This window comes from Ictalurus furcatus, chromosome 2, assembly GCF_023375685.1.
Source record: "Ictalurus furcatus strain D&B chromosome 2, Billie_1.0, whole genome shotgun sequence".
NCBI classification, from domain to species: Eukaryota; Metazoa; Chordata; class Actinopteri; order Siluriformes; family Ictaluridae; genus Ictalurus; species Ictalurus furcatus.
Genome location: NC_071256.1, coordinates 1,203,614 through 1,221,113, shown reverse-complemented (window position 1 = coordinate 1,221,113; position 17,500 = coordinate 1,203,614). Strand labels below are relative to the sequence as shown.

The 17,500-nt window shown below is 45.6% G+C and overlaps 1 protein-coding gene across 1 annotated transcript in view; it reads right to left on the bottom strand.

Moving 5' to 3' along the window:
• Positions 1 to 17,500, bottom strand: part of lama2 (laminin, alpha 2) — a 63,529-nt gene that overhangs the window by 29,712 nt on the left and 16,317 nt on the right. The window contains exons 12-26 of the mRNA XM_053641911.1: positions 16,845 to 17,022; positions 14,019 to 14,155; positions 12,909 to 13,145; positions 12,587 to 12,730; positions 10,916 to 11,092; positions 10,466 to 10,651; positions 10,118 to 10,236; positions 9,385 to 9,502; positions 8,229 to 8,363; positions 7,649 to 7,773; positions 6,312 to 6,398; positions 6,138 to 6,193; positions 2,451 to 2,593; positions 1,342 to 1,440; positions 764 to 875 (exon numbers count right to left, since the gene is read on the bottom strand). Coding sequence (XP_053497886.1) covers positions 764 to 875; positions 1,342 to 1,440; positions 2,451 to 2,593; positions 6,138 to 6,193; positions 6,312 to 6,398; positions 7,649 to 7,773; positions 8,229 to 8,363; positions 9,385 to 9,502; positions 10,118 to 10,236; positions 10,466 to 10,651; positions 10,916 to 11,092; positions 12,587 to 12,730; positions 12,909 to 13,145; positions 14,019 to 14,155; positions 16,845 to 17,022 — 2,053 coding nt within the window. The remainder of the gene's footprint in view (positions 1 to 763; positions 876 to 1,341; positions 1,441 to 2,450; positions 2,594 to 6,137; positions 6,194 to 6,311; positions 6,399 to 7,648; positions 7,774 to 8,228; positions 8,364 to 9,384; positions 9,503 to 10,117; positions 10,237 to 10,465; positions 10,652 to 10,915; positions 11,093 to 12,586; positions 12,731 to 12,908; positions 13,146 to 14,018; positions 14,156 to 16,844; positions 17,023 to 17,500) is intronic.

Below are 17,500 nucleotides of genomic sequence, written 5' to 3'. Positions count from 1 at the left end.
ATATCGCAATTCTTCACTTTTTTCTAATGAGTCTGTAGAATGATGTCATTATTACAGGTTCATAAAGACGTCTAGACGTCACACATGGCAGCTTCAACGTCTATTTAATTCATTCCGAAATAAAGTTATTTGTACTGATCTGTGTGTGTGTGTGTGTGTGTGTGTGTGAATGTTCTCCTTCAGCAGGTTTCGACCCAAATGAGCGACTTAATCAAAGTCATCAGTTCCAAACTATGAATCACAAACTCACTTTGATCCAGTGTGTGTGTGTGTGTGTGTGTGTGTGTGTGTGTGTGTGTGTGTGTGTGTGTTCCCTAGATCTATAAATGCAACACCATCTGCTGCACACACACTTACAGATATGCATATCTGTTCCTCTCTCTGACACACACACACACACACACACACACACACACACACATATGATATTTCCGAGCGCGAGTTTCGATCCTAGTTTGATTACTCCGCCTTCGCTGGTTCTGGTCGCTTTTAATTAAGCGTTTACACCAGCATAGCCTTCATTAGCCGTATCAGCCTCTTAAATAAGCCCAGTTAAAATGTCACAACACACACACACACACACACACACACACACACACACACTCATTAATGGATGATGAGAACGAATCACACTCAGCAGCCTCACACATCCATAGAAAAAATATCAAAGCTAACGTTCGAGTTAGCTTTTCTCCGTACTGACTTTCTTGAACAATGTAATGCGTGTGTGTGCGCGCGTGCGTGTGTGTGCGCGTGTACGCACCTTCAGCGGCATGGAGTGTGTTCTTAACAAACAGCTCGAGCTCTTCAGCTCGTTTGTGACTCCTCTCGGCGTCAGAGTCCGTCTGTTCTCCGTCTCCTGACACTTTCGTGGCCTGTGGATTGTAAAATAATTAAGCTACACGCTTAGCATGCTAATTCATTACAAAATTATTAGCATGCTCATTTATTACCATATATTTACTTATATTCGATGTAACAATTCCACCTTCATGTGCTATCTCCTCATGTCTCTGCTTCAAGTGCACTATTATTACTGTCGCGTTTACGAGATAATTATTTAACCATCAGAATGAAAGACTAGCGCTAACCGCTAGTAAGCTAGCGCACCTACGCCACGGTATCGCAAATACATCAATCTAAAGAGAACGTTACGATCTGTTCATCACTTACGTTAGCACAAGTTAACTAGCTTAAGTAACACTTAGTCATTCTCTATTAATCTGCATATCAGCCGTGATTGGTCCAAAGTTATGGTGCTTGTTCATTTAGTGACATCACAACCCAAGCTCAAACATAGTCCCGCCCCCCCCAGATCATTTTTCGACAGAAGTGACAAACCCTGCTCAGTAATTCGTCCATCTCGGTGACCAGACTGCCCAGGTTACTGTCTGCCAACTGCAGGAGTCTCTCCGGGGCCCGGTGAGGAGACAGCATGTGCTACAGAGAGACAGACACATAGAGAGACAGACAGACAGAGAGAGATAGACAGATAGAGAGACAAAGACAGACAAATAGAGACATAGACAGATAGAGAAAGACAGGCAGATTGAGAGAGACAGACAGACAGACAGAAAAAGACAGACAGAGCGAGAGACATAGACAGATAGAGAGACAAAGACAGACAGATAGAGAGAGACAGACAGATAGAGAGAGACCAACAGATAGACAGAGAAAGATAGACAGATAGAGAGCGACAGACAGATAGACAGAGAGAGAAGGACAGAGAGAGATGCAGACAGACAGATGGAGAAAGAGACAAATACATAGATAGACAGACAAATAAATAGATAGAGACAGACAAATATAGAGATAGAGAGACAGACAGATAGACAGAGATACAGACAGACAGAGAGTGAGAGACAGACAGATAAAGAGAGCGATATAGACAGATAGAGAAAGAGACAGAGAGATAGATAGAGAGACAGACAGATAGAGAGAAAGAGAGAAGCAAACACATAGAGAGACAAACAGATAGACAGAGAGAGAGAGAGAGAGACAGAGAGAGACAGGCAGAGAGAGACAGACAGACAGACAGACAGACAGACAGTGAGACATAGAAACAGAGAGAGAGAGACAGACACAGAGTTTATGATTTAGACAGTGACAATACACACAAGCTAAGACCTCAGGCGTCCCCATTCCAGAAAAAGGGCGGAGCTTAACTTATATTTGCTCAACCAATCACAAACTTGGTTGCATGACATCACCACTAGCCTTTCTTTCATTTCCTCTGGATGTACAGTAACATCGCATGGTCAGGTTTGTGATAAAAGAAATGCTAATAGCAATATCACATGATCACGTTTGCGATTGGCTGATCGAGGGTAACTTAAGCCCCGCCCCTTTTTGGTAAATGAAAGACAAACCCAAAAGTTAAAAACAACATTTATCTTCATAATTTCATAATTCACACACACACACACACACACACACACACACACACACACCTTGAGCTCATCGGTCATGTTCTCGACGCGGTACACAGCGCCGTATGGTGGGGGGAGGGGCAGCGTCAGATTCGCACCACTAATCAATCGTAGCAACCGATCCATGTCTCTGATCAGGAGCCCAGCACAGTCATCGTCACACGCTGTAACACACACACACACACACACACACACACACACACACACACAAACGCTAAACCATTAACCAAGTGCGATGTCACACAAGTGTCATGCAGCGTTATTTAATCAGACACACAACAACACATTAATAATGTTAACATGCTAAACACTTTCAGATTCACAAGTCTGCATTTCCTGATATAGCAGAGCCTGTGGCGGTGCAGTTAGCGCGCAATGCTAACTGTATTTACAATGTAATATTAGTGAAACAAAGTGTTTTCTGAGTAATTTACGAACACATCTGAGGAAAACGTTGACGTTCTCGACATTTCTGTCTTATCTTTATTGTCACTTTGCCTTTACATGGTCCAGATAAAACCCTCAACAGCTATAGGCCTGCTGGCTAAATTGTTAGCCTCAGGAAGTAGCTAGAACATGCTCCTTGTCATTATTTCATAGTTGCCTAGCAACAGTGTTCTCACAACTCTACCCCACTGAACGGTGAGTGTATCGTGTGTTTGACTTGTTGAAAGTTCCACAGCAAACACCATTAACGTACTAGTTAACAAGCTAATTATATGCAAATAGGAGAAGCCCACAGTTTCTAAGTGTGTGTGTGTGTGTGTGTGTGTGTGTGCATGTGTGTGTGTGTGTGTGTGTGTGTGTGTGTGTGTAAAGGAAATGGAGGCTTGAGTCGACATGAAAGGACAGCTGTGTTAACACTCAGTAAGAAGAGAGTGCCTCGGGCGAGAGAGGCAGTGTGTGAATGGGTCTGACTCTCTCTCTCTCTCTCTCTCTCTCTCTCTGTTTGTACAGTTACACTCATCCAATTTCCCTCGTTCATTTCCGACCAGAGCGATCCCCACGAGTGCTGTCTGACAGCACTGCTCACACACACACACACACACACACACTTCAGTTCCCCTGAAGCCCAGTGCATTCAGTTCCTTACTATACACACCAAGAGCACTTGTTTATTCTCTTTCTCTCGTTCTCTCTCTGCTTTCTATACCAGCTTTCTTTTTCTCTCTCCCTCTCTCTCTCTCCCTCATATCTTTCTTCCTTTCTCATGCCTTCTTTTTCTGTTTCCCCCTCTCTTCATTCCCTCTGTCTGTCTCTCGTCCCTTTTCGTTTCATTTCTTTTCTTTATATTCTCTCTCTTCCTTACTCTCTGTCTTCTTTCCTTCTATCTCCCAGTCTCTTTCTTTGATTCTCTCATCCTCCACTTGTTCCTTTTGTCTCCTCTTGTTTTCCCCTTTCTCACTGTCTCTTTTTCTCTCCCTCCCTCACTCCCTCTCGTTTCCCTATTTCCCTCTCACGCCTTCTTTTCCCGCTCTCTCATCTCCGTCTCTTTATTTCCCTCTGTCTCCTTTTCTCTTTTGCCTCCGGTCCATTTTCTCTTCCTCGCTCTTACTCGCTCGTTCTTTTCCCCCATCGTCTCGGTCTCATTTCTCCTTCTTTTCTCTTTCTCTCCATCCTCTCAGACGAGTCTTCCTTTCTCTTTCTTTCTCATCTCATTCTCGCTTCTCCGGTTTTCACTCTCTCTTTCTCTCCTCCACATTCTTTTCCTTCTTCCTTCCTCTTTTACTATTTTCTTCCTTTCTCTTTCCCCCTCCCTCTCTCTTTCTTTTCCGCTCATTACCCTCTCTCTCTCTCCCTCTCTCTCTCTCTCTTTTTCATTTTCCTCTCACATTTCATTCATTCTCTCTCCTCCTTCCTTTGTAATCGTCTTCTCTCTTACTCTCTCCTGGTTCATCTCTCACTTCCTTTCTCAATCCACACTTTCCTATCTGCTCCTTCTCCATCCCCGTGTGTGTGTGTGTGTGTGTGTGTGTGTGTGTGGGAGGTGTGCGTGCAGGGTGAAAGACTGCTCGAGCGTGAAATTCACAGTCGAGCGTGAAACGCCTCCTGGCTGACTGTTATAAGAGTCGAGCGACTGAGCGAGGGAGGAAAAAAAATGGAGGGAACAGAGAAAAAGAGCAAAAGGAAGAGAAAATCGTCTCCGGTCTGTCCGGCGCTGACGAGACGTTCACGTGTCTAAACCCTTCTCAGCGTGTGCTGACACTTTGTAACACGTGTATAAGCAAGTTTATGGAAAAACGTACAGCGCAATCCGCTTATTTCTGATAGATATAAGATACATTGCTTCTGAAGGCTAGTTTTATGAAATATTTAGGATTTATGTTTTAAAAGGGATCGTTTTGGACACACTTTATGTATTAATAAGGTTTGTATTAATACGTACGTTAATTAGTGGGAAAAAATGCACTAGCTGAACATGGCATCAAGTTCAACTGTGTGTAATTTACTACTTTAACCGATATCATCCGCTGTATTAGCATTAGCTTCCACTCTCTACTGTCTAATTGTTTCTTACTGGTTTTTTTTTTTTACTGTTTATGATCGGTGAGTTAGCTAACATGCTAACATGCTAACATGCTAACGCAACCGACTCGTACACCGTGATATTGCTAGCACAAGCTAAAACGCTAAGTCACTAACTAACCACACAAGATTTGTACCAAACTGTGAAGCACTGTCTCGAAAAGGAAGTTGCATCAGAAAGCAGTGCATTCTGGGTAATCTGTGCTCCTGTGATGGAAAATCTGTAACAGTGATTCGATGTGTGTAGTGTTGTGTGTGTGTGTGTGTGTGTGTGTGTGTGTGTGTGTGTGTGTGTGTAGTTTATGTTAGCACTCAAAACAAAAACAACACTTAACGAGTGTATGGTGACAGCAAAATGTGCCATGATGAAATGCGATGAAATGTAGAATGAGTGTGTATACATACACACACACACACACACACACACACACACACACACACACACACACAAGGTGTATATTAGCACATGCAATGAAACTACCACTTAGTATTTTTTATGTCAGGAAAAACAATTCATCACCTGAAACACACACACACACACACACACACACACACACACACACTGTCCTAGAATTTAATCACCCCAAACACACATTATTGTGTTTTTTTGTTTTTTGTGTGTTTTTCTGCAGTGTGTAAGTGTATGTGTGTGTTTTTAGGCATGAGTGTTTGTGTATTTTAGTGCACGTGTGTGTGCAGTAAGTGTGTGTTGTGTGATTGTGTGTATCTAAGTATGTAGACTGAATGTGTTGAGCATCTATCCATATACACACTAGGTTTCTAATGTGTTTATCTGTCATTAGGTTTGTGAGTGTGAGTGTTTGTGTGTGTGTGTGTGTGTGTGTGTGTTTGAGTGTCTATACATGCATGTGTGTGTATTTAATTGTATACTGTATGAAGATGTGTTCATGTATATGTGTGTGTGTGTGTGTGTGTGTGTGTGTGCATATGTCTGTGTGTGTGTGTGTGTATGTGTCTGTGGGTGTGTGTGTGTGTGTGTGTATGTGTCTGTGTGTGTGTGAGTGAGTTAGTAAGCCCACATACACACGATGCCTGCTGGTCCACACACATGCCGGTCCATGCAGCGGTCACACTTCAAGCCCGTAGCTCCTGGTCGGCACTGACACGCGCCCGTGTGTGTGTCACACGGAACAGGCATCGCGCCGACCAGGTCACACTCACACTCCTCACACCGCCCGCCTGCTCGCTGCGGGTCGCCGTGGTAACCAGTCGCACACCTGTAGGAGGAAATGATGAAATGTAAACACAAAGAGTTACAGAGAGATCGAGTTTATTTGTGTGTGTGTGTGTGTGTGTGTGTGTGTGTGTGTGTGTGTGTGTGTGTGTGGGTGTTACCTCTCACAGTACTTCCCCTCGTAGCCTTCAGGGCAGGTGGTACAGCGATAATCATTAAAACCCTCTGTTACACACGCAGGACTGAAACTGAGACACACACAGACGTAATGAGTTTTTTGTTATGACATGTTTATAGACGCGATATAACTGTGTTCATAGACGCGATATAACTGTGTTCATAGACGCGATATAACTGTGTTCATAGACGCGTTATAACTGTGTTCATAGACGCGATATAACTGTGTTCATAGACGCGTTATAACTGTGTTCATAGACGCGATATAACTGTGTTCATAGACGCGATATAACTGTGTTCATAGACGCGTTATAACTGTGTTCATAGACGCGTTATAACTGTGTTCATAGACGCGATATAACTGTGTTCATAGACGCGTTATAACTGTGTTCATAGACGCGATATAACTGTGTTCATAGACGCGATATAACTGTGTTCATAGACGCGTTATAACTGTGTTCATAGACGCGATATAACTGTGTTCATAGACGCGTTATAACTGTGTTCATAGACGCGATATAACTGTGTTCATAGACGCGTTATAACTGTGTTCATAGACGCGTTATAACTGTGTTCATAGACGCGATATAACTGTGTTCATAGACGCGATATAACTGTGTTCATAGACGCGTTATAACTGTGTTCATAGACGCGATATAACTGTGTTCATAGACGCGTTATAACTGTGTTCATAGACGCGATATAACTGTGTTCATAGACGCGTTATAACTGTGTTCATAGACGCGTTATAACTGTGTTCATAGACGCGATATAACTGTGTTCATAGACGCGATATAACTGTGTTCATAGACGCGTTATAACTGTGTTCATAGACGCGATATAACTGTGTTCATAGACGCGATATAACTGTGTTCATAGACGCGTTATAACTGTGTTCATAGACGCGATATAACTGTGTTCATAGACGCGTTATAACTGTGTTCATAGACGCGATATAACTGTGTTCATAGACGCGTTATAACTGTGTTCATAGACGCGATATAACTGTGTTCATAGACGCGTTATAACTGTGTTCATAGACGCGATATAACTGTGTTCATAGACGCGTTATAACTGTGTTCATAGACGCGATATAACTGTGTGATCACTGCAATACTGATTAATGAATAAAACATTATTTAAAAAAAAACACTTTCCTTCAGGTAAGTACAGGGGCGTGGCCACCAGGCTTGTGTTTTATAGGGATAGATTTGGATACACGAGGCTAAACTGCTGGCTATAAGTTTCCAGAGTAAATAAATGTATGTGTCTGTGTGTGTGTGTGTGTGTGTGTGTGTGTGTGTGTGTGTGTATTACGCACTTGTTCCCGGGGTTGGTGAGAGGACAGGCACAGCGTTTGCAGTCATCAGGAGAGCCACGTACCACGCCGTAAAAACCAGCAGAACATCTCTCACACTTCTCTCCTTCTGTGTTGTGCTGACAGTTCTACACACACACACACACACACACACACACACACACACACACACAAAATGGGGTATTAATATTCTTATAACATGTAACACAGAGAGTGAGAGGAATTCTGCTAAATAAATGAATAAATGAAGTGTGTATGTGTGTGTGTGTGTGTGTGTGTGTGTGTGTGTGTGTGTGTGTTTTGGGCGTCTCTCATCCGTGTCACTCAGGCTTTCATTAACCAAATCTCTCTCTCTCACACACACACACACACACACACACACACACACACACTTCATTTAATTAGCAACTATCCCCTAAAATGCTAATGATGTTTTCATTAGCGCTCATGCTAATAAAGCTACAATCAGAGTGCACTTTTTTTTGGTCAGAAATCAGATCTGTGCTAAATATAAGAGCTGAAACTTTCATCCAATCAGAGTTGAGCTTACTGAAAGCTGGACCAATGGGAGTGCACGTCTCACCTGGCAGACGCCAGTGTCCGGGTCACAGGAGCTGCTGTGGCCGTTACACTCACACCGAACACAGCTGCCCATCCCCGACCTGAACATGGAGCCGGAGACACGCGACGACAACCTGTAGAACCCAGCTGCACACTCCTGTAACACACACACACACACACACACACACACATAAATTATCTCTATTCTATATTGTATTTATGGAATATGCTGTAGACAGAGTTAAACAGATTGGTTATATGAGTTCAACAAATGAGCGTGTCTTTGAGTTACACAGACGGGCGTGTCCTTGAGTTACACAGAAGGGCGTGTCTTTGAGTTACACAGACGGGCGTGTCCTTGAGTTACACAGAAGGGCGTGTCTTTGAGTTACACAGACGGGCGTGTCCTTGAGTTAGACAGAAGGGCGTTTCCTTGAGTTAGACAGATGGGCGTGTCTTTGGAGTTAGACAGACGGGCGTGTCCTTGAGTTAGACAGACGGGCGTGTCCTTGAGTTACACAGACGGGCGTGTTCTTTAGTTAGACAGACGGGCGTGTCCTTGAGTTAGACAGACGGGTGTGTCCTTGAGTTACACAGACGGGCGTGTCCTTGAGTTAGACAGACGGGCGTGTCTTTGAGTTAGACACATGGGTGTGTCCTAGCGTTAGACAGATGGGTGTGTCTATGTTCCAAGTGGACAGATGGGTGTGTCCTTGCGTTAGACAGATGGGTGTGTCCTTGCGTTAGACCAGTCTTTCTCATCCTTTTTCTACTAGTCTCTTTTACTTGACTGATTCTGATTCAGTACGATTCTAGTTGATTCAGTTTGATTCAGTTTGATTCAGTTTAGTTCAGTACTATTTCACTTGCTTTATTTGAATAAAATGTCAGTATGATTTGGTAATAGTCACCTGAATTCAGTTTGAATCATTTAGATTGATATTACAAGTATAATTTACATTCAGAATTTTCTTTATTCTGATTCATTGCAATTCAAGCTGAGTTCATTTGATTCCACTTGATCCACTTTAAATCAGTATGAACGAATACCATTCAGTTCAATTCAATTTGATTCAGTCTGATTGATTCAATTACCAGTATGCACAGTGGTACAGTGTGTTGAGAAGTGTGTCGAGTGATGTGTGTGTGTGTGTGTGTGTGTGTGTGTATAACAGCACCTCACAGGAGAGGCCGGAGTATCCCTGAGGACACTCGCACTTCTCGATCTGATGCGCTCGTTCACTCTCCACTGACGTCCGGCCCTCTTCCGCCACCTCCACAGAGATCTCTGAGATCCTGACAGCGGGGAAAAGACACGTGGAAGAGAGTTTGGTGTTTAATTAACACCTTTAATGTTGAATAAACACCTACAGTGTCCAATGGACTTACAGTGTGGGGACGTAGTGTTAGATTAACACCTGTTCAATACCACAAAGTGCAACAGTGTGAGAGTAAAGGCTTTAGAGGCTAATTCTCTAGTGTTTTGTCAGTGTGTGTGTGTGTGTGTGTGTTTGTGCAGATGGAGGCGTCACCAGTGAGTGCGCGAGTGAATCGAGCTCAGATGGGAAAACTACAGAACCCTCTCCAGAGAGAAATGTGTACTGGCTGATTTTATTCACTTAAAGCTTTCTCTGTCCTACTCATGTTCTCCCAAAGAGCATCGAAGTGGGTGTGGCCTATGTACCTGTCAGTCTCAGTGGAGGAGGTGTGGCCTATGTACCTGTCAGTCTCAGTGAAGGAGGTGTGGCCTATGTACCTGTCAGTCTCAGTGGAGGAGGTGTGGCCTATGTACCTGTCAGTCTCAGTGGAGGAGGTGTGGCCTATGTGCCTGTCAGTCTCACTGAAGGAGGCGTGGCCTATGTACCTGTCAGTCTCACTGAAGGAGGCGTGGCCTATGTAGGTGTAGGTTACCTGCTTTGTCTCATGACATTGCCATGTGAGGCTCTGATGAAAACATTATCAATGTAGAACAGAACGTCCATAAAATCCTCTCGGCTCATTGGCTTGTTGTCCTGGTGCTTCCACTCGTGCTACACAACAAACAACAATAATGAAAACAAGAACCACAATAACAACAACAACAACAAGAGCAACAATAAAAAGTTTCGTGCATCACACACTCATCAGACATTCCTCTAACGGGTGGAGTTTCAGTTCTCCAGTGTGATCGACGCCTCTATCTTGTCAGTATCATGAAAATTGTCGTTACCTAATCGTTCTGGTTCTGTTCGCTTTGGTTCTGCACTGTGATTGGCTCACCTCTGTCATGTCGATATCGTGACGGGTCAGCTGACCAATCTGTGGCTCCACCACGTGGCGTATCATGACTTTGTCCCTGTTGGCTCCACCCCTAATGATGACCTGTGGCTCGTAGGAGGCGTGGCCTGTTTCGTCACGAGCTTCGTAATAAATGGCGTACTTCATTTTCCCTCCGTACGCAGTTATCTAAAACGACGTCAACGATCATTTTAAGTCAACAATGTTATTTAAATAGGTTTAAAGAAAGTTTGACACTTTTGGACCTGGAGTGCAATGACACCATTCATAAAAGCAAAACTATCTTTACCATAACGAAGGTCCCTGTAGAGGAAAACAAATATTTAACCAGTTAATCATCAGAAAGAAGTTTGCATGACGTGGTTAGCTCAGTTCTCTTAAATATTTGCTTCCTGACGTAAATCGTGGGATATTTTTGTTTTAGACTTTTACCATGGACCCTCTGAACTGTTTCGGGAGCTTCCAGTAGTACGGCTCGGCCAGTTCCTGACGAATCACCTCAGCGTTAGCGATGATTTCAGGATGCTGGAACGTTACCCCAAATATAATCTCCTTGGTGTTGTCTTTGTCCACTAGGGGGAGCACCGTCTGCTCCGGCATCAGAGTCAGCTACAACAGAGTGAGAATATACTGTAAACACAGCGCTAGTTTTTTAGACTTTAAACGAATCAAAAATGATTTTGGATAAATAATAAAAGGGGAGTCTAAAAACAAAACACCGACAGATGTACAAAATGCGAAATGTGTAAAAAATAGAAAGCTAGTTACTGTACGTTCTGGCCAGCTAGCCTAACATGTGTATAATCACATCATTTCCTGTCAACACATTTTCGCTAATCCGGTAAACTTACAACTTAAAATGAACTATTACAGTAACAAATAAAGTTGGACTTTAAGGAAAATGGTGCAAAATGTAAGTAAAACTAGCGTTAAACTAGCTAACATCTAATGCTAACTATTGCACTGTGCAATTAAAAGCAGTAGAAGTGCAGGCTAGCTAATGTTAGCTGACGTTAGGGTAACCGTGTAGGGTTTACTAGCGACAAGGTTCGGCGGATTTCTAAATTAAATCCAGGAGTGAACGTATAAACTAGCTTTTTGATCGTTAATTACAGTAGCATGCTAACATTAGTCGACCGCATAGCAAAGTATTTTATGCTAAGCAGTGAGTAAGACGTGCAAGAAGTGAAAGGAAAGGCTCGTGGTGATGTCATATAATCGACTCTGTGAGTGGCTGATCAAATGGAACTTGAGCCCCGCCCCTTGTTGCCCCAGATTTCTGTCTGTCGGTATTTATGTAGCGAAATGATAACGAAGTAAACTCTCGAGTCCACATGCAATCTTACGACTCAGTGACTCGGAGAAAATCTCTCGGTTTCCATCCTGCAGGATGAAGTGAAGGATTGCACTCGTCCTCTCGCTCCCTCCATCACCCCCCCCCCACCCCCCTCCGTCCTCCCCTCCTCTCCCTTTCCCCAGCAAACAAACTCAGATTAACTCTTGGGCTGTAAACGTTATTTAATCTGTCGTTCCGGTTCAGGGAAATCATCGAGGTGTGTGTCTCCGTGGATGTAGCAGGGGCTGATGGGAGATTTCAGGAAGTCGTACAGGAAATCTTTATTAAAAACAAACAGCGGTATAATATCTCTCTCTCGCGTTTTCTCTCTCTCCTTATTATTTCTCTTTATCTCTCGCCCTTTATCTCCTGTCTCCTCTTGTCCTTTTGTGTTTCTTTCTTTTTTCCCACCTCTTCCTGTCGCTCTGTAATGTAAAGCTTTCTCCTTGGTTTCTGTGACATTAAACGATTTACCAAAGCTGAAACCATTCATTCATTGTTGGGTTTTTTATTGCACCGGGTATTGTGGGCTAACTTTATTTAAATTAGAAGCGGTAACAGTACAGCACTGACCAATCAGGACTCAGGGGTGGGGTTACGGTTCTCTGTCCACATATAACAATCGGCATAGATAGTTGTGTGTGCCGTAAGCCCCGCCCCTAACTTAAACGTTGATGAAAAGTTATTAAAGACCCTGGGTTTCAGCATATATATATGTGCGTGTGTGTGTGTGTGTGTGTGTGTGTGTGTGTGTGTGTGTGTCTCACCCTCATGCGGATCAGTCCCTGGGCCTCGGTGCAGCTTGTGCTCAGGCCAAAGCAGTAACAGCGACTGCAACCGAGAGGATTCCTCACACTGAGCCCGAACGTCCCGACCTTACACACCTCACACCTCAGACCCTCCACGTTCAGCTGTAACACACACACACACACACACACACACACACACACATGTTTTACAATAAAACACACGTACACAACTGGAGGAGTTGAAACTGAATCAAACGGAGGCCTCTGTTCAGAGAAAATCCCGTCTGTTACATCTGATCCGTGGAAATGAATCCAAAATGAAATCAAGGCAATGGCTGACCTTGCAGGAGCACTGTCCGGTCCTCTCAGCGCACGCACACACGCCCGCGTCAGCTTCGCAGGTTTCGGTGTTGGAGCCGGACAGCGAGCAGTCGCAGGAAACGCAGTGCGGGAAGTTCCTGTAGCCGAGCTTACACTCGTTACACTTCTCACCCGTGAACTGATCCCGACAAAAACAACACCCTGTGTTCACGTTACACTGCTGAGTGACTGAGCCCATCACGGCACATCCACACGCCTACAGAGAGAGAGAGAGAGAGAGAGAGAGAGAGAGAGAGAGACAGTGAGAGAGAGGCATACATACAGAGAGAGAGAGAGAGAGAGAGAGAGAGAGAGACACACACACACACACAGAGAGAGAGAGAGACAGTGTGAGAGAGAGAGAGACAGTGTGAGAGAGAGAGAGACAGTGTGAGAGAGAGAGAGAGACAGTGTGAGAGAGAGAGACACACACGCACACACACACACAGAGAGAGAGAGAGACAGTGTGAGAGAGAGAGACACACACGCACACAGAGAGAGAGAGAGACAGTGTGAGAGAGAGAGACACACACGCACACACACACACAGAGAGAGAGAGAGAGAGAGAGAGAGAGACACACGCACACACACAGAGAGAGAGAGAGAGAGAGAGAGACACACGCACACACACAGAGAGAGAGAGAGAGAGAGAGAGACACACGCACACACACAGAGAGAGAGAGAGAGAGAGAGACACTCGCACACACACAGAGAGAGAGAGAGAGAGAGAGAGAGAGAGAGAGAGACACGCACACACACAGAGAGAGAGAGAGAGAGAGAGAGAGAGAGAGAGAGAGAGACACTCGCACACACACAGAGAGAGAGAGAGAGAGAGAGAGAGACACACGCACACACAGAGAGAGAGAGAGAGAGAGAGAGAGAGAGACACTCGCACACACACAGAGAGAGAGAGAGAGAGAGAGAGAGAGAGAGAGAGAGACACTCGCACACACACAGAGAGAGAGAGAGAGCGAGAGACACACACACACACACACACACACTTCCTGTCACTTCCTGTCAGGAAGTGACAGGAAGTGACAGGAAGAGACAGGAAGAGACAGGAAGTGCCAGGAGAGACAGGAAGCGGTACCTTGCAGCCGGTGGCGATGTCGTGACCCCAGTGATTAGCGGCACATTTCTCACATCGATCTCCCACCGTGTTCGGAGGACAGAGACAGCGACCTGTACCCGGGTCACAGTTATTCCCCACATGAGAACACTCACACGCTGAGAGACAAGAGAGTGAGACAGAAAGAGAGAGAGAGAGAGAGAGATTAATGACACACTCAGGTGTGCGCAAATGTCACAGGCTGCACTCTCACACTTTGACTCATTATCTCTGTCCCTCCATCATCCATCATTCGCCTCAGCCGTGTGTGTGTGTGTGTGTGTGTGTGTGTGTGTGTGTGTAATAATGTGCAACACATATTTAAATTGATGTAACCCAGAGCCACTTTTTTCTGGCACCTGTAAAACACTGTGTATATTTTCCTGAAAACTGAGCTATTTGTATTTTGATTTTTTTCCCCCAGAAGGAAAACGCTTGAAACACGCCGTGTCATTCTGTTATAATAAAATAATCCGTGACGGGGGTGTGACGAAGTGGCGGCGTGGCATCATGTCCATATATGGGAACAAGGGTGTGTCTATTAATGGAATAGTGGGCGTCGGGAAGTTAATCAAAAGCTGGGAGGATTTTTGAGTCAATTATGTGTGTTTGAGTCCGTGTGTGGACATGTCAGTGTGTGTTTGAGTCCGTGTATGGACATGTCAGCGTGTGTTCGAGTCCGTGTATGGACATGTCAGCGTGTGTTCGAGTCCGTGTATGGACATGTCAGCGTGTGTTCGAGTCCGTGTGTGGACATGTCAGCGTGTGTTCGAGTCCGTGTGTGGACATGTCAGCGTGTGTTCGAGTCCGTGTGTGGACATGTCAGCGTGTGTTCGAGTCCGTGTGTGGACATGTCAGTGTGTGTTTGAGTCCGTGTATGGACATGTCAGCGTGTGTTCGAGTCCGTGTATGGACATGTCAGCGTGTGTTCGAGTCCGTGTATGGACATGTCAGCGTGTGTTCGAGTCCGTGTATGGACATGTCAGCGTGTGTTCGAGTCCGTGTGTGGACATGTCAGCGTGTGTTCGAGTCCGTGTATGGACATGTCAGCGTGTGTTGGAGTCCGTGTGTGGACATGTCAGCGTGTGTTGGAGTCCGTGTATGGACATGTCAGCGTGTGTTGGAGTCCGTGTATGGACATGTCAGCGTGTGTTGGAGTCCGTGTATGGACATGTCAGCGTGTGTTGGAGTCCGTGTGTGGACATGTCAGCGTGTGTTCGAGTCCGTGTGTGGACATGTCAGCGTGTGTTGGAGTCCGTGTATGGACATGTCAGCGTGTGTTCGAGTCCGTGTATGGACATGTCAGCGTGTGTTGGAGTCCGTGTATGGACATGTCAGCGTGTGTTGGAGTCCGTGTGTGGACATGTCAGCGTGTGTTGGAGTCCGTGTGTGGACATGTCAGCGTGTGTTGGAGTCCGTGTGTGGACATGTCAGTGTGTGTTTGAGTCCGTGTATGGACATGTCAGCGTGTGTTCGAGTCCGTGTATGGACATGTCAGCGTGTGTTCGAGTCCGTGTGTGGACATGTCAGCGTGTGTTTGAGTCCGTGTGTGGACATGTCAGTGTGTGTTTGAGTCCGTGTATGGACATGTCAGCGTGTGTTCGAGTCCGTGTATGGACATGTCAGCGTGTGTTTGAGTCCGTGTATGGACATGTCAGTGTGTGTTTGAGTCCGTGTGTGGACATGTCAGCGTGTGTTCGAGTCCGTGTGTGGACATGTCAGTGTGTGTTTGAGTCCGTGTATGGACATGTCAGTGTGTGTTTGAGTCCGTGTATGGACATGTCAGCGTGTGTTCGAGTCCGTGTATGGACATGTCAGCGTGTGTTCGAGTCCGTGTATGGACATGTCAGTGTGTGTTTGAGTCCGTGTATGGACATGTCAGCGTGTGTTCGAGTCCGTGTATGGACATGTCAGCGTGTGTTCGAGTCCGTGTGTGGACATGTCAGCGTGTGTTGGAGTCCGTGTATGGACATGTCAGCGTGTGTTGGAGTCCGTGTGTGGACATGTCAGCGTGTGTTCGAGTCCGTGTATGGACATGTCAGCGTGTGTTCGAGTCCGTGTATGGACATGTCAGTGTGTGTTCGAGTCCGTGTATGGACATGTCAGCGTGTGTTCGAGTCCGTGTGTGGACATGTCAGCGTGTGTTCGAGTCCGTGTATGGACATGTCAGCGTGTGTTGGAGTCCGTGTATGGACATGTCAGCGTGTGTTGGAGTCCGTGTGTGGACATGTCAGCGTGTGTTCGAGTCCGTGTATGGACATGTCAGCGTGTGTTCGAGTCCGTGTATGGACATGTCAGTGTGTGTTCGAGTCCGTGTATGGACATGTCAGCGTGTGTTCGAGTCCGTGTGTGGACATGTCAGCGTGTGTTCGAGTCCGTGTATGGACATGTCAGCGTGTGTTGGAGTCCGTGTGTGGACATGTCAGCGTGTGTTGGAGTCCGTGTGTGGACATGTCAGCGTGTGTTGGAGTCCGTGTGTGGACATGTCAGCGTGTGTTCGAGTCCGTGTGTGGACATGTCAGCGTGTGTTCGAGTCCGTGTGTGGACATGTCAGCGTGTGTTTGAGTCCGTGTATGGAAAGGTGTGTGTAACACTAATGTTATATACAGAAATATGGGTGTGGCATATATAGAATCCATATATACAATGACCTATATGGGTGTGTGTCATTTAGTCTTTTAATGGAATGATTAAAGACACATTTAAGACTCAGTGTGAGCATTTGAATCAGCATTTGTCCACGTTCAGCCAGTTCTGAACGTGGACAAAGCCCCTGAAAGGTGAAAGGTGAAAGGTCAGGGGTCTTACGTGTGCACCCTCCCTCCTGGAAGTTGAAGTGTCCGGGTGAGCAGCGGTCACACTTCTGTCCCGTGACTCCGGGCTGACAGCGGCACTGACCGCTCTCACTGCAGTCGAACGACTTAGAGCCGAACGAGTTACAGTGACATGGGACACACCCACTACCTGCCTGTATGTATGTCCCTAGCTGTAAACACACACACACACACACACACACACACACACACACAGTCAGAAAAAGTGAAAGCTGTGTAAAAGTCAGATGTAGATGCAAACTGTTATTCAGTTAATGTAGAGAACCACTGCAAACCGTCACATGATCACATCCCACACAGGTCACATGCTCGCATCCCACACAGGTCACATGATCGCATCCCACACAGGTCACATGATCGCATCCCACACAGGTCACATGATCGCATCCCACACAGGTCACATGATCGCATCCCACACAGGTCACATGATCGCATCCCACACAGGTCACATGATCACATCCCACACAGGTCACATGATCGCATCCCACACAGGTCACATGATCACATCCCACACAGGTCACATGATCGCATCCCACACAGGTCACATGATCGCATCCCACACAGGTCACATGATCGCATCCCACACAGGTCACATGATCATATCCCACACAGGTCACATGATCGCATCCC